The sequence below is a fragment of the Ovis aries genome, chromosome X, assembly GCF_016772045.2.
Source record: "Ovis aries strain OAR_USU_Benz2616 breed Rambouillet chromosome X, ARS-UI_Ramb_v3.0, whole genome shotgun sequence".
NCBI classification, from domain to species: domain Eukaryota; kingdom Metazoa; phylum Chordata; class Mammalia; order Artiodactyla; family Bovidae; genus Ovis; species Ovis aries.
The window spans coordinates 40,820,143-40,845,998 of NC_056080.1; the positions used below are offsets into that span (position 1 = coordinate 40,820,143).

At 40.0% G+C, this 25,856-nt stretch overlaps 1 protein-coding gene across 23 annotated transcripts in view; it reads right to left on the reverse strand.

Annotated features, from left to right (window-relative positions):
• Positions 1-25,856, reverse strand: part of CASK (calcium/calmodulin dependent serine protein kinase) — a 379,740-nt gene that overhangs the window by 102,970 nt on the left and 250,914 nt on the right. For all 23 annotated transcript variants that reach the window (XM_042242034.1, XM_060407439.1, XM_027963055.2 and 20 more), the window contains exons 7-9: positions 25,514-25,689; positions 20,365-20,487; positions 12,639-12,722 (exon numbers count right to left, since the gene is read on the reverse strand). In XM_042242034.1, the coding sequence (XP_042097968.1) occupies positions 12,639-12,722; positions 20,365-20,487; positions 25,514-25,689 (383 nt within the window). The remainder of the gene's footprint in view (positions 1-12,638; positions 12,723-20,364; positions 20,488-25,513; positions 25,690-25,856) is intronic.

The following is a 25,856-nucleotide window of genomic DNA, read 5'->3' on the forward strand; positions in this document are numbered from 1 at the left end:
GGGTCAGGGGCGGCGGCCGGGAGGAGCTACCCCACGTCCGGGGTCAGGGGCGGCGGCCGGGAGGAGCTACCCCACGTCCGGGGTCAGGGGCGGCGGCCGGGAGGAGCTACCCCGCGGCCGGGAGGAGCTACCCCACGTCCAGGGTCAGGGGCGGCGGCCGGGAGGAGCTACCCCACGTCCGGGGTCAGGGGGCGGCGGCCGGGAGGAGCTACCCCACGTCCCGGGTCAGGGGCGGCGGCCGGGAGGAGCTACCCCACGTCCGGGGTCAGGGGCGGCGGCCGGGAGGAGCTACCCCACGTCCCGGGTCAGGGGCGGCGGCCGGGAGGAGCTACCCCACGTCCGGGGTCAGGGGCGGCGGCCGGGAGGAGCTACCCCACGTCCCGGGTCAGGGGCGGCGGCCGGGAGGAGCTACCCCACGTCCCGGATCAGGGGCGGCGGCCGGGAGGAGCTACCCCACGTCCAGGGTCAGGGGCGGCGGCCGGGAGGAGCTACCCCACGTCCAGGGTCAGGGGCGGCGGCCGGGAGGAGCTACCTGCTGCGCAGGCGCAGGAGGGCCAAGAGGAGCTACTCCATCTTCAAGGTCAGGAGGGGCGATCTCATCCAAGGTAAGGAGCATCGGCTGTGCTTTGCTGGAGCAGCCGTGAGGAGATACCCCACGTCCAAGGTAAGAGAAACCCAAGTAAGACAGTAGGTGTTGTGAGAGGGCATCAGAGGGCAGACATACTGAAACCATAATCACAGAAAACTAGCCAATCTGATTACATGGACCACAGCCTTGTCTAACTCAATGAAAGTATGCCTTGCTGTGTGGGGCCACCCAAGACAGACAGGTCATGGTGGAGAGGTCTGACAGAATGTGGTCCACTGGAGAAGGGAATGGCAAGCCACTTCAGTATTCTTGCCTTGAGAACCCCATAAACAGTATGAAAAGGCAAATGATAGGATACTGAAAGAGGAACTCCCCAGGTCGTTAAGTGCTGAATATGCTACTGGAGATCAGTGGAGAAATAACTCCAGAAAGAATGAAGGGATGGAGCCAAAGCAAAAACAATACCCAGTTGTGGATGTGACTGGTGATAGAAGCAAGGTCCGATGCTGTAAAGAGCAATATTGTATAGGAACCTGGAATGTTAGGTCCATGAATCAAGGCAAATTGGAAGTGGTCAAACAGGAGATGGCAAGAGTGAATGGCAGCATTCTAGAAATCAGCAAACTAAAATGTACTGGAATGAGTGAATTTAACTCAGATGACCACTATATCTACTACTTTGGGCAGGAATCCTTTAGAAGAAACGGAGTAGCCATCATGGTCAACAAGAGTCTGAAATGCAGTACTTGGATGCAATCTCAAAAATGACAGAATGATCTCTGTTCATTTCCAAATCCAAGCCTGTGCCCTGCCAGTAATGCTGAAGAAGCTGAAGTTGAACGGTTCTATGAAGACCTACAAAACCTTTTAGAACTAACACTCAAAAAAGATGTCCTTTTTATTATAGGGGACTGGAATGCAAAAGTAGGAAGTCAAGAAACACCTGGGTAAACAGGCAAATTTGGCCTTGGAATACGGAATGAAGCAGGGCAAAGGCTAATAGAGTTTTGCCAAGAGAACGCACTGGTCATAGCAAACACCCTCTTCCAACAACACAAGAGAAGACTGTGCACATGGACATCACCAGATGGTCAATACCGAAATCAGATTCATTATATTCTTTGCAGCCAGAGATGGAGAAGCTTTATACAGTCAGCAAAAACAAGACCAGGAGCTGACTGTGGCTCAGATCATGAACTCCTTATTGCCAAATTCAGACTTAAATTGAAGAAAGTAGGGAAAAACACTAGACCATTCAGGTATGACCTAAATCAAATCCCTTATGATTATACAGTGGAAGTGAGAAATAGATTTAAGGGACTAGATCTGATAGATAGAGTGCCTGATGAACTATGGACTGAGGTTCATGACATTGTACAGGAGACAGGGATCAAGACCATCCCCATGGAAAAGAAATGCAAGAAAGCAAAATGGCTGTCTGGGGAGGCCTTACAAATAGCTGTGAAAAGAAGAAAAGTGAAAAGCAAAGGAGAAAAGAAAAGACATAAGCGTCTGAATGCAGAGTTCCAAAGAATAGCAAGAAGAGATAAGAAAGCCTTCCTCAGCGATCAATACAAAGAAATAGAGGAAAACAACAGAATGGGAAATACTAGAGATCTCTTCAAGAAAATTAGAGATACCAAGGGAACATTTCATGCAAAGATGGGCTCGATAAAGGACAGAAATGGTATGGACCTAACAGAAGCAGAAGATAATAAGAAGAGGTGGCAAGAATACCCAGAAGAACTGTACAAAAAAGATCTTCATGACCCAGATAATCATGATGGTGTAATCGCTCACCTAGAGCCAGACATCCTGGAATGTGAATTCAAGTGGGCCTTAGAAAGCATCACTAAGAACAAAGCTAGTGGAGGTGATGGAATTCCAGTGGAGCTCTTTCAAATCCTGAAAGATGATGCTGTGAAAGTGCTGCACTCAATATGCCAACAAGTTTGGAAAACTCAGCAGTGGCCACAGGACTGGAAAAGGTCAGTTTTCATTCCAATCCCAAAGAAAGGCAATGCCAAAGAATGCTCAAACTACCGCACAATTGCACTCATCTCACATGCTAGTAAAGTAATGCTCAAAATTCTCCAAGCCAGGCTTCAGCAATATGTGAACCGTGAACTTCCAGATGTTCAAGCTGGTTTTAGAAAAGGCAGAGGAACCAGAGATCAAATTGCCAACATCCGCTGGATTATCGAAAAGGCAAGAGAGTTCCAGAAAAACATCTATTTCTGCTTTACTGACTATGCCAAAGCCTTTGACTGTGGATCAGAAAAAACTGTGGAAAATTCTGACAGAGGTGGGAATACCAGACCACCTGTCCTGCCTCTTGAGAAACCTGTATGCAGGTCAGGAGTTAACGGTTAGAACTAGACATGGAACAACAGACTGGTTCCAAATAGGAAAAGGAGTACATCAAGGCTGTATATTGTCACCCTGCTTATTTAACTTATGAGCAGAGTACATCATGAGAAATGCTGGACTGGAAGAAACACAAGCTGGAATCAAGATTGCCGGGAGAAATATCAATAACCTCAGATATGCAGATGACACTACCCTTATGGCAGAAAGTGAAGAGGAACTAAAAGCCTCTTGATGAAAGTGAAAGAGGAGAGTGAAAAAGTTGGCTTAAAGCTCAACATTCAGAAAACTAAGACCATGGCATCTGGTCCCATCATTTCATGGCAAATAGATGGGGAAACAGTGGAAACAGACTTTATATTTTTGGGCTCCAAAATCACTGCAGATGGTGACTGCAGCCATGAAATTTAAAGACGCTTACTCCTTGGAAGAAAAGTTATGACCAACCTAGATAGCATATTCAAAAGCAAAGACATTACTTTGCCAACAAAGGTCTGTCTAGTCAAGGTTATGGTTTTCCCAGTGGTCAAGTATGGATGTGAGAGTTGGACTGTGAAGAAAGCTGAGTGCCAAAGAATTGATGCTTTTGAACTGTGGTTTTGGAGAAGACTCTTGAGGGTCCCTTGGACTGCAAGGAGATCCAACCAGTCCATCCTAAAGGAGATCAGTCCTGGGTGTTCATTAGAAGGACTGATGCTGAAGCTGAAACTCCAATAGTTTGGCTACCTTATGTGAAGAGCTGACTCATTGGAAAAGATCCTGATGCTGGGAGGGATTGGGGGCTGGAGGAGAAGGGGACAACAGAGGATCAGATGGCTGGATGGCATCACCAACTCAATGGATATGAATTTGGGTATACTCCAGGAGTTGGTGATGGACAGGGAGGCCTGGCATGCTGCGCTTCACGGGGTCACAAAGAGTCGGACATGACTGAGCGACTGAACTGAAATGAAACACAGTGACTGCATGTGGGCTCACAAGTTCAATGCAAAATGGGTCCAAAACAGATTGTGGATTTATAGAATTTTATTAGAGTTTGAGAGTCAACTGTAAAGATGATTCATTCTAAAGAGACGTATTTAGCAGATGAGGAAAACAGGTCCAGAGGGGCTTACTAACCGCTTAAGGTTGCTGCCAACTTAAAGAGACAGGTCAGGAGTAGACAGAATTGAGGTGTTCTGACTACTCTGGTCAGTTCAACAGTTTTTACTATTACAGAGGTCAAAAATACTTTTCTGTAAAGGGCTAGACAGTGAATATTTTAGGCTTGCAGAGCATACGTTCTCTGCTGCAACTATTCAACTCTGCCATTCAGCGTGAAAGCAGCTATTTCTGTGGTCCAATTAAACTTTATATATAAAAATAGAAAGATAGATGCATTAATTTATGAAAGCATAGAGGTCTTTATGGAAAAGCATCTTATGGATTGTATCACTGATTCAATGGACATGAACTTGGGCAAACTCCAGGAGATAGTGAGGGACAGGGAGGCCTGGCATGCTGCAGTGCTGCAGAGAGTCAGACATAATTGAGTGACTAAACAACAACAACAAAGAACTCTTATGTGAGTGCTTGAGTTCCCAGATTGTATATTGTCAACCTCCCTACTATGCTGTTGCTACTGAAGAGCCTGTGGGTATAACAGCATAAAACCAGATCTTCTAGTAGTTCTTGAACCTTCTCACTTTTATTGAATCCTTATTAAAGAAGCTTTTCTATCTACTTTAGATGATATACTCCCATAAGCTTTGAGTAAAACATAACAAGTTTGACTTAAGACCATTCACAATCTGATAACTAATATTAAAGACGCAATTTTCTACTAAGCACAGTAACCTAGAAATGAGAGGGAAGATTCTAAATTCAAAGAAAAAGAGAAGTACAAGTAATTAAGCACAATCATATTTGTAGTTAATATGTCAAACATGAAAATGGAATGCTCCCCACTAGAAAATTCTGTGTCTCATTTAAGGAAGTGGGAAGCAAACAACAACAAAAAAATGGTTAGCTCATACTTCTGCTAAATTAAACTACTGTAGACACTTAAGGGAGCAACGAAGTTATTGGGTAGGGAACAGGAGAGTTGAACATGGATGAATTACTGACTTGAAGACAATGTCAAAAGCCAATACTCCCTTTTTGGTGATCTATAAGTGAGCTCAGAAAAAAAACACCATGAAGCTTGATAGGCATGAGGGCAGGGAGGTATATTTTTAAAAGTCTAAATACAAAACACGCAAGCATGAGATGTAGAATAACATATTGGCTTTGTACCCAAGTGGTGAGGACACATCTAATTATTTTTTGATATATAGAGGGGGCAAAAAGCATCACGGGCACACAAATAAAAGTGTGACATAAGAATTGAGAGAGGATCATCTTACTAGGATTCAGAATACTGAACTCAAAACCTTAAAAAGGGTGGAGAAGCTGGAGAGGTTGAAGCTGGAGAGAGATGACCAAACGGCTAGAAAAATCACTTCAAGGCAGAAATGTTAAAGGACTGAGGTTGGCTACATTTAAGAATCAGGTCCTACATGATAATGAGGTAAGACCATAGATTAAATCAGAACCTCCGATGTCTCTCCATGCAGTCACAATCAAAGTTATCATTCAGTTTAGTCAGCTTAGCCTACATGTATTTGATACTTAAGCACAGTCTAAACACAACTCTAAAACCTAGAATTTCATAATTAAGTCAGGACACGTGATTAAAGGAGGTTGTGCTATCGTCTCTGAAGATTAAAAATGAGACTTGGTAAAGTCAGTATGGCTATATTTAAGAGCAATGGTGGGGCTTCCCAGGTCGTGCTATTGGTAGAGTACCTGTCTGCCAATGCAGGAGACTTAAGAGATGCAGGTTCCATCCCTGGGTGGGGAAGATCCCCTGGAGAAGGACATGACAACCCACTCCAGTATTCTTGCCTGGAGAATCCCATGGACAGAGGAGCCTGGCGGGCTACGGTCCAAAGGATTGCAAAGAGTTGGTCATGACTGAAGTGACTTAGCATAGCACAAGAGCAATTGCATGGAATAAATAACTGAGGAATCCTTTTGGGTCTGTGTAAAAGTATTTTATAAAGATGATCTTTTAATGTATATAATAACTTTCAAAAGCCAGACAAACTTTGGAAGTAATAAATTCTACATTTCAGAATCAAAAATGCATAGAATTGCTTTGCAAAATATAGGAAGATCAAACTCATGTCAGTTATTATTTATGTAACTGTTCATACCAGAATAACAGTTTTCAGTTTTCAGAATCAAAGGTGCCCTTTGGACACCAGATTTACTGCCCTGAGTGGCTGGAGCCCACCATCTTTGTGCGCATGTGCTGTCCTCTCTGGTAGTGAGAGGACTCTGGGTATAAGTGCTGGTTTTCATTAGGGCACAAAGGTCCTTGTTAAATCTTTAAGCTCTTGTTGAATTGACAGAAAGGGGAAGATTGACAAAAGTGAAAGTGCAGTCACTCAGTCGCATCTGACTCTTTGCAGCCCCATGGAGTGTAGCCTACCAGGCTCCTCTGTCCATGGAATTTTCCAGGCAACAGTACTGGAGTGGGCTGCCATTTCCTTCTCCAGCGGATCTTCCTGACCCAGGGACTGAACTCAGGTCTCCTGCATTGCAGGCAGATGCTTTACCATCTGAGCCACCAGGGATAGCTCAGATTGACAAAAGGCAGCTAATTAGAGCTTCCTGGCTGGCCTCTCAAAGATGCTGCTTAGGGGTTTCAGAAGTCTGGCAGGTAGTAGTGCTGTACAACAGAACTTTCCGTGATGATGGAAAGGTCTTATGCCTGTACTGCCCCAAACTGTAGCCACCAGCCACATGTGGTATTGAGCAACTGAAATGTGGCTAGTGCAACTGAGAAATCAAATTTTAAATTTTATTTATTAGTTAAAATTAAAGTATCAGTAGCTACATATGCCTAGTGGCTATTGCACTGGACAGTAAGTACTGGAAAACAGCATTCCTCAACATTTTTTTTCTATTTCTGCAAAGTACAGGAACCCAAGAGACCAACTGGTAAGTCAGAGAAGTAACACAGGCTATATTTTTGTAATCTGCAAAATCAATAAAGGAAAATTATAGGAAGTTATCAGAAATCTCCCTTCCTTTCTGTATATACAAGGAATAAATGGTTTTAACCTCTAAACTGAATTATGTGGATGCAGCTCACCATTTCCTGAACTGATTGCAATAAACTTACCCAAATATGGGATATTACTTCTATTTGTATAGAATATCTTTGACATACTTCACTATAGGGAAATTTGCTTTCTAATTCATGAACCAAAGAGGATGGTTTCTAGAACAGATTCCCTCCTGAGCCTCTTCCCTAGATAGACAAGCTCAGGCACCCACAGCCCTTTTGCATCCCCCGCCCCCTCCTGCACCGTAACTCCTTCATGTAAATGGCACCCAGGGTTAGAGTACAGGAATGCCTCCTGAAGAGACACATACCTATAGAGCACAGATTTTTCAGACAGCCTGGAGCACACAGTTTGTCCCATGTATCCTAATATTCAGTCTGAGAAAATACAATCCTCATATCTAGTATTCTTGCCTGGAAAATCCCACGGACGGAGGAGCCTGGTAGGCTGCAGTCCATGGAGTCACGAAGAGTCAGACACTTACTGAGCGACTTCACTTTCACTTTTCACTTTCATGCATTGGAGAAGGAAATGGCAACCCACTCCAGTGTTCTTGCCTGGAGAATCCCAGGGATGGTAGAGCCTGGTGGGCTGCCGTCTATGGGGTCGCACAGAGTCAGACACGACTGAAGCAACTTAGCAGCAGCAGCAGTCCCGTGCTCAGGACTATGTAGTTTATATAAGAAGCATTGCTTCTAGAGGATTTAAAAAAAACTGAAGTATTAAGCTCAGTTTAATAGAGCTCAGCTGTGGTGTTCTAAATGGGAAGGAAATCCAAAAAAGAAGGGATATATGTACATGTGATTCACTTTGCTGTAGAGTAGAAACTAACACAACTTGTAAATCAACTCCAATTAAAAAAAAAAACAAAAAGATTCTAGAGCTTGGTATGAAATAAAAGGAGGGGAAAAATTCAACATATGAAATGTCTGATAACCAAAATGGGGAAAAGAGTTTTTCCATTATCACTCACAGATGTAAAATAAAATAATGAAAGAAAGGAAAATAAAAAGAAATGGGTGATAATTCAAATCACAAGCAGGGTTCTGTAAACATTTAAAACCTACAGTTCGAACGATAGTCTGAAAATGATGTTAATGCTTTATAATTGTCCAAATAATCCTCTCATCAGGGAATATGTTGTGTCCTGTAGGCTGCTGAACAGGTTAAATGCCAAAATGAATGTATAAATGTGGAAAGGAACAATTTCTGATTGCTGAGTGTTGATATTATTATAACTAATAATGAGCGATAGTCTTGAAATTTCAGTAGAGTAAAATGAATAATGTTTTACATTCTGGCATAAAATAGTTCCATAAAATTTTCAGAATGGGAGAAAGGTTTAATTGCAAATATAATAAACTCACTGCCAAAAATACCTTAGAATTTATTCAAACAGGTATAAACCTTTTAGAAGGTGAATTATTTATAGAGATCAAATATCTTATTAAATACATGTATACATTCTGATGCCAACAATTTCAGTAGTAAACTTACCCTAACAATATAATCAGAGGTGTACAAAGATTTAGTAATAAAAATAGAGCCAATGCAACAGTATTTATGGCCACGGAAAACTGGAAGTAATGCCCATGTCCAGTAGCTGGTTAGTAAATGATGATGTGTACATAGGATGGAATTTTGTAGACCCATTACAAGTTTGTGCTTCAGAGTAATGACTCTCAATAAGGTAAACTTATCAGAATCACCCATGCGGCTTTTTCAAAAAAAATGCATGCCCCTCCAACCCCTTGCATGCCTGGGGCTGAGAGGGATGGTTAGTGTCTTGGATGAGTTGAGTGGTGCAGTGAGTTACTGTTAGTATGTGAATGTGTCACATCTCTCAAGTGTGCAAAAGTGAAAACCAGTATTTAAGAATATTTGCACAAGTTCACATAAATAAAACCAACCCTTTTAAAGTGTAAATTCAGTGCTAATTAGTACAGTCACAATGTTGTGCGATGACCATTCCTGTTTCATCCCAAACCCATTAAGTAGTCTATACCCATTAAGCAGTCCATCCCATTTAGGAATTACAGCTGTTTATAAATAGAGATAAAATCAAGCATATTTAATAAATCCTAAAATAATAATGAAACAAAAACAAAATATTAATAGAAAATGGTATCTATGGAGAACTTATGACTGACAAGTACTATTCTAACTGCTGCTACTGCTACTGCTTAGTCACTTCAGTCGTGTCTGACTCTGTGCGACCCCATAGACGGCAGCCCACCAGGCTCCCCTGTCCCTGGGATTCTCTGAGCAAGAACACTGGAGTGGGCTGCCATTTCCTTTTCCAATGTATGAAAGTGAAAAGTGAAAGTGAAGTCGCTCAGTCATGTCCGACTCTTGGCGACCCCATGGACTGCAGCCCACCAGGCTCCTCCGTCCATGGGATTTTCCAGGCAAGAGTACTGGAGTGGGGTGCCACTGCCTTCTCCATTCTAACTGTTATAATATATTAATTCATTAAATCCTTACAACCCTATCAGTTAGCTATTATCACCATCATCCCCATCTTACAGATAAGGAAACTGAAGCACAGAGAATTGAAATAACTGGTCCAAGGTTACACAGCTAGTGTCAGAGTCAGGATTCACCTCAGGCAATGTAGCTCTAGAGGCCATTCTTTCTCTGAATGCTGTACTCCTCTTTCTTCTTGCTACAAAATTTCCTACCTCGGACTTAGTTACAAAATCAATTTTCTACTGCTTTCTGTGAACTTCCCTTTTAATCACTTCAAAGGGAATCATAATAATTAGGTTGTTTCCACCATTTGATGAGCTTAAAAACAGTGTCTGAGTAGAAGGATGGGTACCTAGCTATTTACTTGTGAAAATAAATTGGGCGGTGGGCTCTGAAAGCCAGTAAAGTTGCAATCTTTGTTCTAGAAGCTCTTAGAAGTGGCAGAATGAGAATGAGTTTTTTGAGGAGAGTAGGTATAACCAGCTTTAACCAGGGTGACTGAATCACTGAATGGGATGCAGCTTTACCAGAAGCTGAAAAACCCTCAATGACAAGTCTGCTGATGTTCCTAATTCTAGGTTGTTTGGTGGGTCTTAAAATTTTAAATAGGCCTGCAAAGGGATGTGGTAAATTCACATGACCCCTTTCTGCTGTGATAGCTTGCTCCTGTCCAAATGAATCTCAGTCACTACTTTGGCTATTTTAGGCCCAAGTCTGATTCTGTGGCACTGGGAGAAATACAGCATGTATTTCTCGCGATGAGGCAAGCCTGAGCCCTGTGGTAAAAGGCTTGTACTTGGGCAGTGAGAGGTTCGGTCTCAGACAGGGTAATGTCACATAGGCCAAAGCAACATCAGAGTTAAAAAGACTTCAGGAAAGACTTGAGACAGAGGTATAGTTAACAGCTTCTTTGGGAAAGAAGTTAATTTCAAAAATGGCTGACCAAATTTCACTTTGGCTAAGATTTTGTTTTCTTTTGTAGCCTACACTGGTTCAGGTGTATAGTAAAGCATGCAAACAAACAAACAAAACCCCAGAGTCTTGGGAAACTTCTTTGGGCACCATCTCAATAACGGCACGTTATCAATAATTATTTTTCTGGCGAGGATTTTTAAAGTAAATACAGAAGAGCTAGTCTGAACCTCCTGACTGCAAAATCAATTAGGAGAAAGGCTAACTGGGAATAATCAACACCAACAGTGACATGTTAGAATTGCCCTTCCTCTACAGTTGCACTCTCCGGTAGAACTTTCTACAGTGATGGAAACAGGCTATATTTGCATTATCTGATACGGCACCACTAGGCTATTGAACGCTTAGAATGTTCTAGTGTGACTGAGGAACAGATCTTTTATTTATTAATAATTTAAATAATTTAATGATTAATATCTCCCTTGAACAGCAAGGAGATCAAACCAGTCAATCCTAAAGGAAATCAACCCTGAGTATTCACTGGAAGGACTGATGCTGAAGCTGAAACTCCAATACTTTGCCCACCTGATTTGAAGAGCCGCCTCACTGGAAAAGACCCTGATGCTGGGAAAGATTGAGGGCAGGAGGAGAAAGGGATTACAGAGAACAAGATAGTTGGAGAGGACGAGATGGTTGGATGGCATCACTGACTCAGTGGACATGAGTTTGAGCAAACTCTGGGAGATAGTGAAGGACAGGGAAGCCTGGCATGGGGTCACAAAGAGTCAGACATGACTGAGTGACTGAACAACAACAAATTAATAATTTTAACTAATTTAGGGGACTTCCCTGGTGGTCCAGTGGTTAAGAAACCACCTGCCAATTCAGGGGACAGAGGTTCAACCCTAATCAGGTAACTAAGATTCCACATGCTGCAGGGCAACTAAGTCTGCACACCACAACTACTGAGCCCATGCACCACAACTGGAGAGAGGCCTGTGTGCTGCAACTAAGACCTGAAGCAGCCAAACAAATACATCAATATGAACAAATAATCATTTTAATTCACTTAGATTTTAACAGTTACATGTGGCTAGTGGCTAATATGTTGGCCAGTTCAGCTCTGTATGATAATATTGTGCCTTACATAGTTTTCCAAAAATTCATAAAAACATTCTTATAAATCTAGAGTTGAAGACAATCATTCACAACATTTTTCAAGGGTCAGCTACTAGTGAATGAATAAATATTATTGCAACTTATGATGTATCTGAAAATAGTTATGAAGAAAAGTTTTACAGCTTGCAGGAGTCACATGGCTAAGGAGGAGTCTTATCTAATCAACCACTTAGAGGACAGAGTTAAGTTTTTTAATAGTAATCAAAGTAAGTCAAACCTGAGTTAATTTTAAGATCATAATATAATCCTTTCCTCTGTTGCAGGGAGGAGGGAAATGCTGTCCCTTAAGATTTTTGTCCAGTGCTGTAAAGATTCCATTATCTTATTCTGGGTCTTTTTCAAAAACCTCAAAAACCTTTTAAAGTCAAATGGGCTGTCCAAAGGAAGTAATAGTGCTTTTTTTCTTTTCCAGTGTGTTGGAGGATAGGGAGTATGGTAAATGGGAGAAAGGTATCCTAGGAAGAATAAAGAAAAAGTGAGAAAATGATCTGGAAATATTTTCTAGTAGACCCAGGTTGTGGGGATTTTTACTGCTTTGTGATGGTTGCTCAATCCTAGTTCCAATTCTAATTTTGTGTTGTTTCCATTGAACTAAACTTATGTTTTCTGTCAAAATATCTAAGTTTGAGAAAATGTGGCCTAGATTAAAATTCAACAATAGTGGATAATAGCAAGTTCCTATTTTTAAAGTAATTATATCTCTGCTATGAATTTTTAAAGATAACATAAATCTAAAATGTGATTCATCTTCCATTTATTATAACTTATTGCTGGGACTTGTACTTAGATATTACCTTACATTATTTAAAACCCCCAAATCTTATTGAAATAATGGTAAATTTTGGCATTGAGAATTTGGCTGTAAGAAAACTACAGCCAACACCAGTATAATATTTATGGGCACTGAAACAGAATAAAAATATCAGCAAATGCTTCTGTCTGGCTTTTTGCTGATTTCTTTAATTTACCTTTAGTTTCCTCCGTGCATTGAATTTCCTCAGTTGCTCTACTGTTTCTGGAAGATGAATCTTGTAGGCGTAACGATCCCGCTCCTAAAAAAAGATGAAAGATAATGAACACACATAGCTCTTTAAAAAAGTGAAGAAGCTAAATTTAAAATAAACAATAAGCCCAATTGGATATGAAGGTCAAAACTGATAGTAAAATAGTATTTCATCTTCATCAATAACAAAGGGCTAAAATAATGGTCCATGTAATTTTTCAGATACATGGCTATATGGCTAAAATAATTCATCATAATTATTATGAAGGCATGAAGTTGACACAATCTTGTCAGGTAAAATGAGCCTTCAGGAAATCAACTCACAACTAATTCAGCATTCTGAGTTGTCAAGAATAACTGGATTTTAAAAGAAAAGTCCCAGTATCTTCAAACTAGGACAAACTTATCAAGCCCATTCTAATCCAACCATTTCTCCATGTGGGATCCCCTTCAATCTCTGATGGATGATCACTCTGTTTGACTTCATATAATAGGAGAGTATTACTTTATGGCAGCCCACTACAATTTTAAGGACGTGAAAAAATTCTTACTCAGACCACCTGTGGCTTGTCTGGACTAGCTCTTCTCTTTGGGCATCACAGAGTAAACATAATCCCTCTTCTGTATACTACTCCTTTAGTAGTTATGAGGGGGTTCATGCTTCCACTGAATCTATGCCTCTCTGTGATAATATCTCCAGTTGCCAACTTCTCATGTGTATTTCAAATGTCCTGTCATTCTCCTTATTGTCCTCTTTGGTTCTAATTTGTCAATGTATCTTGAAGATTTTATGCTACAGGTACTTATTTTAGAAATATTTCTTGAGTACCTACTATATGCCAGGCATCGTTCTATGCACTTGAGATTAACAAGTAAACAAAACCTTAACAAAGATTCTGGCCCTCATGTAGTTCATATTTTAATGGGAGAAGATAAGAAAATACAAAGAAGGGAAATTATAGAGTATGTTAAGAGTGCTATGGAATAAAGCAAAAAGGAAGGCAGGGTAAAGGCACATTGCAATTTAAAGTAGGGTGGTCAAAGTATGACCCAGCTGAGAAAGTGACATCCAGGAGGTGAGGAGAGTGGTCTAGGCAGACAGAACAACTAAGTGCAAAGGCCTTTCAAAGGAGACAGTGTGCCTGAAATTTTCAATAAATAGCAAGGAGACTCATGTGGAGTAAATAGTAGATCAGATTAGAGAAGTGGCAGGGCTGGTGCAGGCCATCAGGGGCCTTTGACTTTTATTTTGAGTGGGAGATGGAGCAACTGGGAGGTCAGCAGCTGGAGTGACGTGATCTGACAATGTAGAGGAATACTCTGGCTGTTGTATTAAGACTAGATTGGAAAGGAGAGAAAAAAAAAGCATGGAGACCAGTTAGGAGGTTATTGTGGTAATCTAGGGGGGAAATGAAGGTAGATAAAACCAGATGGAAGCAATAAAGACAGTGAAAGGGAGATAGACTCTGAATGTAGTTTGTCCTGAAAAAGTTTTACTGAGGTATAATTAGCATACAATTAACTGCACGTATACGATGGGATAAGTTTTGACATACGTATACAAACATAAAATCATCCCCACAACCATAATGGACATATCCAACACTCTCAAAAGCTTTCTTGTGTCTCTTTTGTTACCCCCTTCCCCATCCCCAGGCAACCACTGATCTATTCTCTGTTACTTTAGATCAGTTTGCATTTTCTAGAATTTAATATAAATGGGATTAATTTATTAATTATTAATAATCTATTAATTATTATCCAACTTTATTCACTCTGCCTAAATATTTTAGCTTCACCCACATTGTTGCATGTATCAATAGTTCATTCTGTTTTATTGCTGGGGGTATTCCATTGAATGTGCTGTGCTTAGTCACTCAGTCGTGTCTGACTCTTTGCAACCCCATGGACTGTAGCCCGCCAGGCTCCTCTGTCCATGGGCATTCTCCAGGCAAAAATACTGGAGTGGGTTGCCTGCCCTCCTCCAGGGGATCTTCCTATCCCAGGGATCGAACTTAGGTCTTCTGCACTGCAGGCAGATTCTTTACCGTCTGAGCCACCAGGGAAGCCCATTCTATTGAATAGATGTACCATAACTTGTTTGTCCATTCACCTGTTGATGCACCCTGGGTGGTTTCCAATTTTTGCCTGTTATGTATAAGGATGCCATGAACATTAATGTACAAGTCTCTGTATGGACCTAAGTTTCATTTCTCTTAGGTAAACATATAGGAGTAGAATGGCTAGGTCATTTTGTAAGAATATGTTTAACTTTTTAAGAAACTGTGCAACAGTTTTCCAAGTGGCTATACCATTTTACATTCCTACAACAGCTATGAGTTCTAGTTGTTCAACATCCTCACCAACATTTGGTTAGCCCCTGGGTAGCATACAAGGAGGACAGACTAGATGAGTATTGCAGAGGCATTGAAAATGAAACTGGCATTTGAATCACAGCATGTAAAAATGGGCTAGGACGTGTGTTCTGAATCTAATTGGATTAACTGCCTACCAAAATAGAAGATTTAAATAAGAGTCATAGTCTCATAACATAATAATACTAAAAATGCCCAGCACACTATCCAAAATTACTCTTCATACTAAGAACCAGGAAAATCTCAACTAAATTAAATTTAAACACGTCTACTTTACAGGCTTTAACCCTTCTGTAGGCTTCCTAATTCTGAATATCTCCAATCACTCACCAAGCCTCATCAATTTTCCTTAATCACTCTCAGTTTGTATACTTCTTTCCCACTCCCACTATGACTCGCTGGTTCTGGCCCCTGTCACTTCCTGGCTAGACAGGCCAGCTTCTGTAGGACCTTTTTGCCTCTACTGCTTGTATCCTGACAGGTAACCCACCTGTGCACAGTGTCCAAAGGAATTACGTGAGCATGCTGCTCATATAATTTTGCATCACTCAAAAGCCTGCAGTAGCTTTTTACTCTCTATACCCTAATATCTAAAGTACCAAATTTGGCATTCCAGATATATTCTTCCCTCAAACCAAATTTTCAGTCTACTGCAACCCTACTGAAATAGCTGACCTTTGTATGATACGTGTTTCCTGACCCCTTCCCTGAATACCCTGAACACTTATAATGCTGTGCCTCCTCTGTGCCTCCCACATGGGTATATGGCCCCTTTAGTTGTATTAACATGTGCAGCCTCCCTCCCCACTAGTGTGTAGCACCAGCCTACAGTGACTCACGCGCCCCATTAGTCTTCCAGGGACCATACTCCTGTATTCTTGTGAGATGCCTCTCACGTGTGACTTCTTTGAGGTTATCTTTCTATGTCTTTATGTTATATCAACAGCATTTGAAATTCCATTTCATGGTCTCACCATGCCTTTCTCTCTTTAATATGTTGGGAAGTTTAGAAGATAACAGACAGTGAAGTGAAAAGGGAGGGACTGATACAGTCAAAAACTTTATTTAAATAAAATTATGCTTAAATTATGATTCCTGATATTTTCTAAGCAGATGAAATCATAAGATTAAAAAAAAGTCTATTAATGTACTTTTTACCACAAAACAAGTAAATATTAACTCCACAGCATTATAAAACTAAGACAAAAGAATAAAAATAATATTTTCCAGATTAAATAGTCCTACTTGAAACTAACAGTAATGTGATATGAATTCAGAAAAATCTGATTAGCAATGTGTCTTGCATTTAAAGAAGTGTTTGATTCACTATCCATTTTGCACATGAGATGCTAAATATACATTTAATTGATGTGTTGATTGGTTATTCCAAAATTCAAATTGATTAGGCTAATATAAATATCCTTTTCATCTTTATTATAGTCAATATACTTGGAATCTACATATTAAGGCTACAAAGGGTATGAAAAGAGCTTAATTATCTGTGAGAAAATTACAATCTTAGTTGGTCTTACTTTTGTTGGAATGAATATTTACAGCAAACAGCACTAATTTAGATAAAAGTATAGTTTAACAACTTCAAGACACTCACATATTAATTGGTCTATTTACTCAAATTCCCATTTTATATGTCATGATTGAATAGGACTTTTTTGTGGTCTCCCCAAAGAAAGAATAATTTTTCTTTGACACAAAACAGTGGTATCATGACTTTTGGTACTCCTTACTATAAGGATTTTCATCATTTTATTTCTTTACATTGCAGTTACTCAGGAGTTTTTCATATTTAAACTTTAGCTTAAAGTTTAGCCATTGCTAAATTACCACCACTTCTATGCACAGCAATGATTTAAAAGTATACATGGAAAAGTACTGAAATATAACATGAGCCTGTTCTCATCAGCTTGGTAACATTCTCACTGAATTCTCCCATCTTCAGATAACACACTGTAGTGAACAGTCTTCAGGAATTTTTTCAGTTAAGCTACTGACACTTTTGTCTTTTGTCTTTCTGGTGCCAGAAATCTGTTGTCTATTAAGCTCAGATTATTTGGCAAAAGAACTATAATCATTGCAGGGATAAGAGTTTCCAAAAATAAATATTATTAGTCAACAGATGCAAGATAATGAAAGCCAAATTTTCTAAAGGATATTAAAAATGACTAATACGGCTGCCATTCTCACTGTTACTTGGCATTTAAACTAGCTGCAAACAAAAAAAGATCCTCATGATAAGAAACTGAGAAAAGCAAAGGAAAATCAGGAGGTTCCCTGAATTGTTTATTCCTGGGGGAAAATAAGTACTAAGAAAGTATCTCAGAACTGTTCACTCTCTTCTGGAGGAAGTCAGAAATAACTATAGCTAGGGAATTCAAGTCAAGAATAACTAAAGCTGAGTATCAGAGGATTGAATGCCGATGTGAAAAGTAATATTCTTAAGGAGAATCTAGATCTACTGGAATCTCAACATTGTTCAATCATACTACTATCCCATGTCATCACTGTTAAGATATACTATTAACCTATATTTAAATATTATTATTTTGCATAATTTCTGGGGAGCTAGCATGGTATAGTAGTGTGAATACATTTATACATTCACTCATGAAATCATTAACTGATATTTATGAGCACCTACTAAATGTCAGGGGCTTCCCAGGTGGCGCTCGTGGTAAAGAACCCATCTGCCAATGTAGGAGATAAGAGAGACAGGTTCGATTCCTGGGTGGGGAAGATCCCTTGGAGGAGGGTATGGCAACCCACTCCAGTATTCTTGCCTGGAGAATTCCATGGACAGAGGAGCCTGCTGGGCTACAGTCCATAGGGTCGCAAAGAGTCAGACACAACTGAAGCGACTTAGCATGCACACACTACATGTCAGACACTTTCAAAGGTTCTATACAGAAGTGAATCAAGAGACAAAAATTCCTGCTCTGTATGCAGCTTATATTTTATGGAAGTAGACAGAGAAACAAATAAGTAAGATGTATGTCTCATGGTGACCAATGCTATGGAAAAAAAGTAAGGCAGGGAAGGAGGGTAGGGAATACTGGTGGCAGGGGACATTTCTTCCCTCAAATTTTAAATTGGGTGGTCAGGGAAGATCTCACTAAGAAGCTGCTATCTAAGCAAAGACTGAAGATGGTGAGAGAATAAGCCATGAAGATAGCTTGGGGAATAGTATTCTAGGGAAAGGGCATGACTAACACAGGCGCTGAGGCAAGTGTGGGCCTGCTGTCTGAAGAACAGCAAGGAGGCTGACATGAGGGAACAAAGTGAGAAGAGGAGAGTAGAAAGGGGTGAAGTCCGAGAGGTATCAGGGAGTGAAATGGTAAACTAAATTAATAATACTTCAGGAGACAGGTCTAGCCTAAAGGTATAAACTCCGGGTGTACAGATAGCATTTGAAGCCACTAAAACTATTAATAGATGAGGTCTCCAAGGGTCTGGGGCTTCCCTGGTGGCTCAGCTGGTAAAGAATCCACCTGCAATGCAGGAGACCTGGGTTTGATCCCTGGGTTGGGAAGATCCCCTGGAGAAGGGAAAGGCTGCCCACTCCAGTATTCTGGCCTGGAGGATTCCATGGATTGTATAGTCCATGGGGTCACAAAGAGTCAGACATGACTGAACAACTTTCACTCTCACTTTCCAAGGGTCTGAGTGTAGACAGGAAGATGAAGAGCAATGGGCTGTAGCACTCCATTGTGAAGACATGGTGCAGGGAGGTGAGGAAGAATCGGCAGGATCTGGAAGGGGCTGCCACAGAGGTAAAAGGGAAACCAGGGAGAGAGGTGCCCTGAAGCCAAGGGAGGACAGAGTTCCAGAAGTATGGATGTCCAAATGCTGATATGCCAAGAGGGAGAATCATGAGCTCTGACCACTAGACTCAGCAACGTGAAGGTCACTGGTGACTTGACGACTTGACAAGAGCTATTTTAGTGGAGTTGGTAGGATTGCAACCCTGACTAGGGTGGGTTCAAGAGAAAGAGATGGGAGAAACTGAGGAAAGTGAGTAGAAATAACACTTTCTAGGAGTTTCGCTGTCAAGGGGACTAGAGAATAGGGGCAGAGGCTGGAGCGGGTTGTAGGGTTAGGAGAACATGTGTGTGTGTAATAAAAATAAGTGGTAGCTTGTGAGATCCCACAGAGATTGGAAGGTGCTGATGCAGGGAAGGGCTCACAAGTGGGAGCGCTGACCTTGAGTAAGTGAACAGGATAGGATCTTGAGTACAAGGGAAAGGGGTGTGGTAGGCTGAATCCTGGTTCCAGCTTCAACAATTTTTGTGACTTGGGGCAAGATTCTTAACCTGAGGCTTAGCTTTCTCACCTGTAAAGTGAGAATTTCCTGGAACTGTTGAACACTGTAATGTCTTCATCAAATAGTACTATCTCACTGAAGCCCCAAGTTATAATTTTCTTTAATAGTGATACTTCATTGGCAGGATGGGATATAAAAAGAACTTTTAAAATCTGCTTTTTCTAGAGCCTAGGAGCCACAACTACTGAAGCCCACATACCCTGGAGCTCCTGCTCCACAACATAAGAAGTCCCTGTGACAAGAAGCCTGCACCCCACACTAGAGAGTAGTCCCCTCTTGCTGCAACTAGAGAAAGCCAGCATGTAGCAGTGGAGACCCAAGTGAAAGTGAAAGTGAAGTCGCTCAGTCATGTCTGACTCTTTGCGAGCCCATGGACTGTAGCCTACCAGGCTCCTCCATCCATGGGATTTTCCAGGCAAGAGTACTGGAGTGGTTGTCATTTCATTCTCCAGGGGATCTTCCCAACCCAGGGATAGAACTCAGGTCTCCTGCATTGCAGGAAGATGCTTTACCATCAGAGCCACCAGGGAAGCACCCAGCACAGCCATAAATAAATAAATAAAATTAAAAAAAAATCTTTTTCTTAAGAAAATAAATCTTAAAAAATAATGCTATAAAGTATACAGTCACAACCAAAGCAATGATAATTGCTTTTTAAATATCACACACTAAGTGCTCCTTCTGTTGTTCATGTTGTGCATCCTTGGAAGATGTGTTGGTAGAGAACAAACAAGCCTTCCTCTGGGATGGATTTTGCCTTAATTCTCTTTCTTACCCTCTTGTGATGAAGCTGAATGTCACTAAAATGAAACATCCTCTTAGATGTTTACAGAGAGTGCATAGAAACAGTAAATAAGGTGAACAAAACTAATGAAAAAATGCTCAGGAAAAAAAAAAGGGTGGAAAGGGGCACCTTACAGAGTAATGCATTCTTGTCACTGGAACTGTCCAAACAAAGTGCCACCTATGAGCTCACACACCTTAAGCCATGGGTGATTCAGTGCTTCATAAACAGTGATCCTCTCGGCGGGATCCAGCATCAGCATTCGGCGTACGAGGTCTTTGGCACTTTCAGAGATATGGCTCCACTGCCTTGGATTCATCTGAAGAGGGGAAAGGAAAATTACACAGTTAGGTTCAGTGAGATGTTAATGCTCACTGTTAATATCCCTACACCGTTTCAATGCGAATAAGATTCAGGTAGCAAAGTAGAGAAATCGGATTCTAAAGACTTGCTTTCTAAGGAAGAAGAGGACTGAGGTCATACATTTCCTATTGTTCAACACATGAGAATTTGCATCAGTAAATATTCTTTATACATATTCTGGTTAGATATATAATAACATTTTAAATAATTGAAGAACAGAATGTTCACGATTCCAGGTTCTATCTCAGGTAAAATAAAAAGTCTAGCATCTAGACTCTAAGCAGATGAGAATACTTTGACCTAGAAAGGACTAAAATAAAATTTAAAATCTTTAAAGAAGTGTTTTTAATATTTTGTTTTTAAAACTGGGAATTATCAGTAACTGTGAAGCCACATAAAGTAGCTTTTATTAATAGGATACTTTGGTCACTGTATGTCATTTTCAGCATTTAGGAAAAAATATATTACTATAGGCCTTACAAAAAACCCAATTTACTTGTATGTTATTCTTAGTGAAGTGAATTTTTCCCCTCTTTTAGAGATGAGACAACTAAGCTACAAGGTAAGTCGCCTAAAGCCAAACAAAAAAATAAATTATGAGTTGTTCCTAAGACACAGGACTCATGAGCAAGGCTGTGGATCTCTGAGGAAAAGAGTTGGAAGACTCCTGGGAAAAGGGGTATGTCTGAGACCAGGAACCAGGAAGAAATGGAAAGGAATGCTTGGGGCTTGGAGTTGGGAAGGCAAGTGGGGACAGGAGGGAAGAGATGGAGCAGGGTCTCACTCCCTATTTAATATCAGGAAACTGACTGAGTGAGCACGTAGGAGCTGTCTCTTGCCAGGAGCTGTAAACAATGCCATGGCTTTAACTGGCAGAGACCCATGTCATTTTCTATGGGAGAAAGATGCAGAATAAAGTCCGTAACACTTTAAAGCCAAATAAAATCACCGCTTGCATTGTAGTACACACGAATCATTATAATCTGGCCAAGGTTTAGCATCAGACATTTTGCTCTGGCTAATGTGAGGCTTTGTTGTAGTAGACAGAGAGTGGAAAATGTTCCATCTTCTTTGTCTAACAGGCATAATTCTAAGCGGTAATCACTTCCCTTGTCAGATCCCTTAATTAAAAGCGAATGCCGTGAGACTGTTGAAATACTGTCATCCTACTGAAACTGTGATCGGTTGACAGGTTTGAAATAGGGAGGCGAGTAATTGGATGGGGCTTAGACAGCCTTGCTTCCTCTTCTCCATCTTGGAGATGATGTTCTCTTTCATGTCTGAATGACCTGTCCTCAGGAAAGGTGTTGAGAAACCATCTGAAAGTGGTCATAAGATTTCTGAAGTGAGAAGAGGTTGAGAGGTATACTCCCTGGTCCTTTTCATAAGGGAGCCCAATCCAGGGTTTTCTCTTTGGCAGAAAAGAGTAGCTGATATTAATTTAGGCAGCTGAGTATATCTTTACCATCTGAGCCATCAGGGAAGCCCTTGAATATATAAGGGATAACAAAACAGGGCTATAAAGCAGTCTTAATTATTTGAATATGAAAGCGAGGCAGCTGAGAACTCCTGCTGTGTAGACACTAATTGGATATCCAGAAACAAATGATATAAGGTGACACTGTATCTTTTATAGACTTGGGGAAATATATTTTTGTCCTTTATAAAAAATTAATTGAAATTAAATGTTAGCATATATTTTAGCTAAAGTATTCTCTCCTATCAACCTTAAAAGATCAAGTAAGCTAGTAAACGAGAATAAAAAGTTAAAATTATCCATTCATCTGCTGATGGACATCTAGGTTGTTTCCATGTCCTGGCTATTATAGATAGTGCTGCAATGAACATTGGGGTACCATGTGTCTCTTTCAATTCTGGTTTCCTCGGTGTGTATCATGTAAGAAACGAATCGCCAGTCTATGTTCGATGCAGGATACAGGATGCTTGGGGCTGGTGCATGGGGATGATCCAGAGAGATGATATGGGATGGGAGGTGGGAGGGGGGTTCAGGATTGGGAACTCATGTACACCCGTGGCAGATTCATGTCAATGTATGGCAAAACCAATACAGTATTGTAAAGTAAAATAAAGTAAAAAAAAAAAAGTTAAAATTATTTACGACCAGTAGTAGTTTATAAACTATGACATTTTAAATATATTACATTTAAAATGTGTCATCAAAATTTTCTTGAAAATACTTATAGAGATCAAGAATTTTTAATTTTTGTTGTTGTTAAGAACCACCACGGTGGTAAAATACTTTTGAGATCTGCTCCAAAATAATCTAGTAGCATGTAGAATATAGATAAAACAAGATTGGCTGGATGTTGATAAATATTAAAGCTGTGGGTTCATTATACTATTATCTCTCCTATTTTGTTAGAAATTTTCAGTAACAAAAATTTAAAAATGAATGCTGACACAATCATAGTATTTTTTTTAAAGGCCCAATAGAGTCATCACTGATAATAAAGATGGATCTGTACTTTAAGCTAAGCTACTGAAAACCTGGGGCCTTTGTAAGGAAAGCCATGAGTATAAGCGAGAGGTGAGGTTAGCCAAGTAAGAGTAAATATGTTATTAACTTTAAACCCCCAGGTCCAGAAATTATAGTATAGCTGTCACTGTCCATCTGACTATATTATACTAGAATACTAAGAATAGGAAATTTTAAAACAGTCAAACTTTTGGACGTATTTTACTAGCCCAAATTTTTTTCTAAACAAAGAAACAAAGATAACTATTCAATGCTTTAAAAATAGACAAGATCAAATACCAAGAAGCTGTTGGAATGAAGCACATTGCCTTGGAAACCAGGAAGTTAGCAACTGAACAAACACAAAGGAAGAATTCTATTATTAGCAAATGCTTATAGCTCAAGAAGGCAGGTGGGAGATTTTATTATATGGTACCTACGTCATAAGTTGCTGTGAGGATGAAGAGTTAATATAAGTAAAGTGCTTAGAACAGTTCCTGGAACATAGTAAGCACTGTGTATGAATTAGCTATCATTGCTAGTATTATTACACTGATAGATTACTGTGTTTATTTTCACATGTTAGTATCTGTGATTTCACTTGGCAAAATTCAATGAGAAAGCCATAACTGTGCATTCCTGATAGCCACTCACAATTTCCAGGGATTGAAGGGAGATGATTACTTACAAGCAGTTTCCTGAGACCTTGAAAGGATTTTTATTCCCCAATGGTCAACTGACTCTAAGAAGCAGAAGAACCTATACATAAAATGTCTTTCTCTGTTAACAGAGTTTTCCCATAGATCTTCATCTAAATAAAGACAAATCTGTGTACCTTTATATATAAGCCGATGGTACACAAGGAAAAATAGTACAAACCATTCTCACTGACTCACTTCCATAAGCTTCAGTTGCGGTTTATAGAATAAGGCCACAACTCTGAAATTACTTTACCTTGATTTCTTTTTTTCCCTTAAGTTTTGTCAAGTCCCATATAAAATTCTAACATTACTGAGGAACAGAGGAAAAAAAAAAAAAACAACTTTAGGGGCTTCACAGTTTTGGAGTGTAGTGTTATATGAATATAAACCTGTGTGTTTGGTTTTTACGTTGCCAGGCATGGCTGAAAACGAAAACAGTGATTTTGTTGAATAGAAAGTGCATGTGTTAATAATAACGGGAGGAAGGAGAGCTTCCTCAAAATAAACTGCCCTGATTTGATATCCAGACACATACTCTTCTGTGCTTCCTATACAGAGCATCGTATTCCATCAGCCATACAAGGTGGCACAGGGCAATAAAGTGTATAAGCTAGGGTAGTGAAACCAACCCTAAGCTTATTTCCAAGAACCTTCTAGGTCTTTTTGGTATAGCCACTCATGATGTCAGTAATGGCTTCTTAAATTATTTAGTAATGAAAGTAATAATGTACTAATCAGAAGTCTGGGAACAGTACATGTAGTTTGCAATTCACAGTAGCCAAAGATGAATATAAATATTTAAATTACACCAAAATGGCTCTAAATCACATTATGAAATGCAGTTGTGATACTGGCATTTCAGTTTATCCTGGAAGGTAGTAAATGGCAAATTTTTCAGCTGTGCTGGCTAACTACATAAAATGCAATAAAGTAACATGCATGCTAGAGCAAAAACAAATAAAGGTTAATAGACACTAAATCTAAAAGTAAGATAAAGAATTACTAAAATTACCTGGATGAAATTTCCATTTTACTTTAGAAATGAAGTAATAAAAATAAAGCCCTTTTCTCAAATTACACAAAGAAGGGCCAAAGAAGTTTATGCTCCAGCTCAGCCTGAATAAATGGGTTTGATCACCAGACAGCTAATGGACATTTTAAAATCTGGGCTCAGGTCTGTCACAGACACCTTACCCAGGGTAAAATAAAATCTCACATTCTCTCACGGTAAATTAAAAGGAGTATTCCAAATTCTTTCCCTGAACTAGAATTTTATTTGAAATAAGTGGGGCACAAACAAAATACTATGAGTTTGAGTTAGCTAAACAGGCAGTTTCACTAGAATGTACTTGTGGTCAAAGATTTTGACTTGTAGTGTGGCTTTGTGACTCTGAGGGCCCAGAACGTGGAGGAAAAGGGGAACACCCATCGGGTCTCTGGTCTTTATACTGTATCAAAGACAAGTCGGGTTCCTGTTTTCTGGACTAAACACAGAGTTGGAATCCAAATACATGGGATAGACTAGAGGCAGCACAGAGGGAATGAGAAGGGAGGAGTGAGGCAATGGTTTTTTTTAAAGCCAGTCATCTGGATGATAATTTGGCTGCGATCGACTCTGAAATTTACTTGAGAGCTTTGTTGCCTAACAAGGCTAGTGGATCAAAGATGCAAGCAAAAAACTTTTCTCTGACTAGGGTAACTATGTTGACCATCAATAAACAATCCAAAGAGAGACAATAACTTAAAACATTTTTTTCGGAATAATTTAATCTCAATGGAAAAATAAAACGTTCATAATATATTACCTTATATTTTCCTTTAATAATGCCTTCAAACAATCTTTCCTTGGTTCCATAAAAAGGCAAACAACCGCTTAGCAGGATAAAAAGGATCACGCCACAACCCCAGACATCTACAGGTTTTCCATAAGGCTCTCTCTTGACCACTTCTGGGGCCATAAAATGAGGTGTTCCAACGCGCCCTATATTTAAAATGACAACATCAAGGAAAAAATGTTTACATAAAATGGGTTTCCCACCATTTGAAAACTGAAAATAACAGTGTGAATGACAAGTTTAACAATGTAAATATTACCACCTCTTCCCTCCTCTATAAAATCAAGGAAAAAAAAGGCAGAAAGAAAAAAAT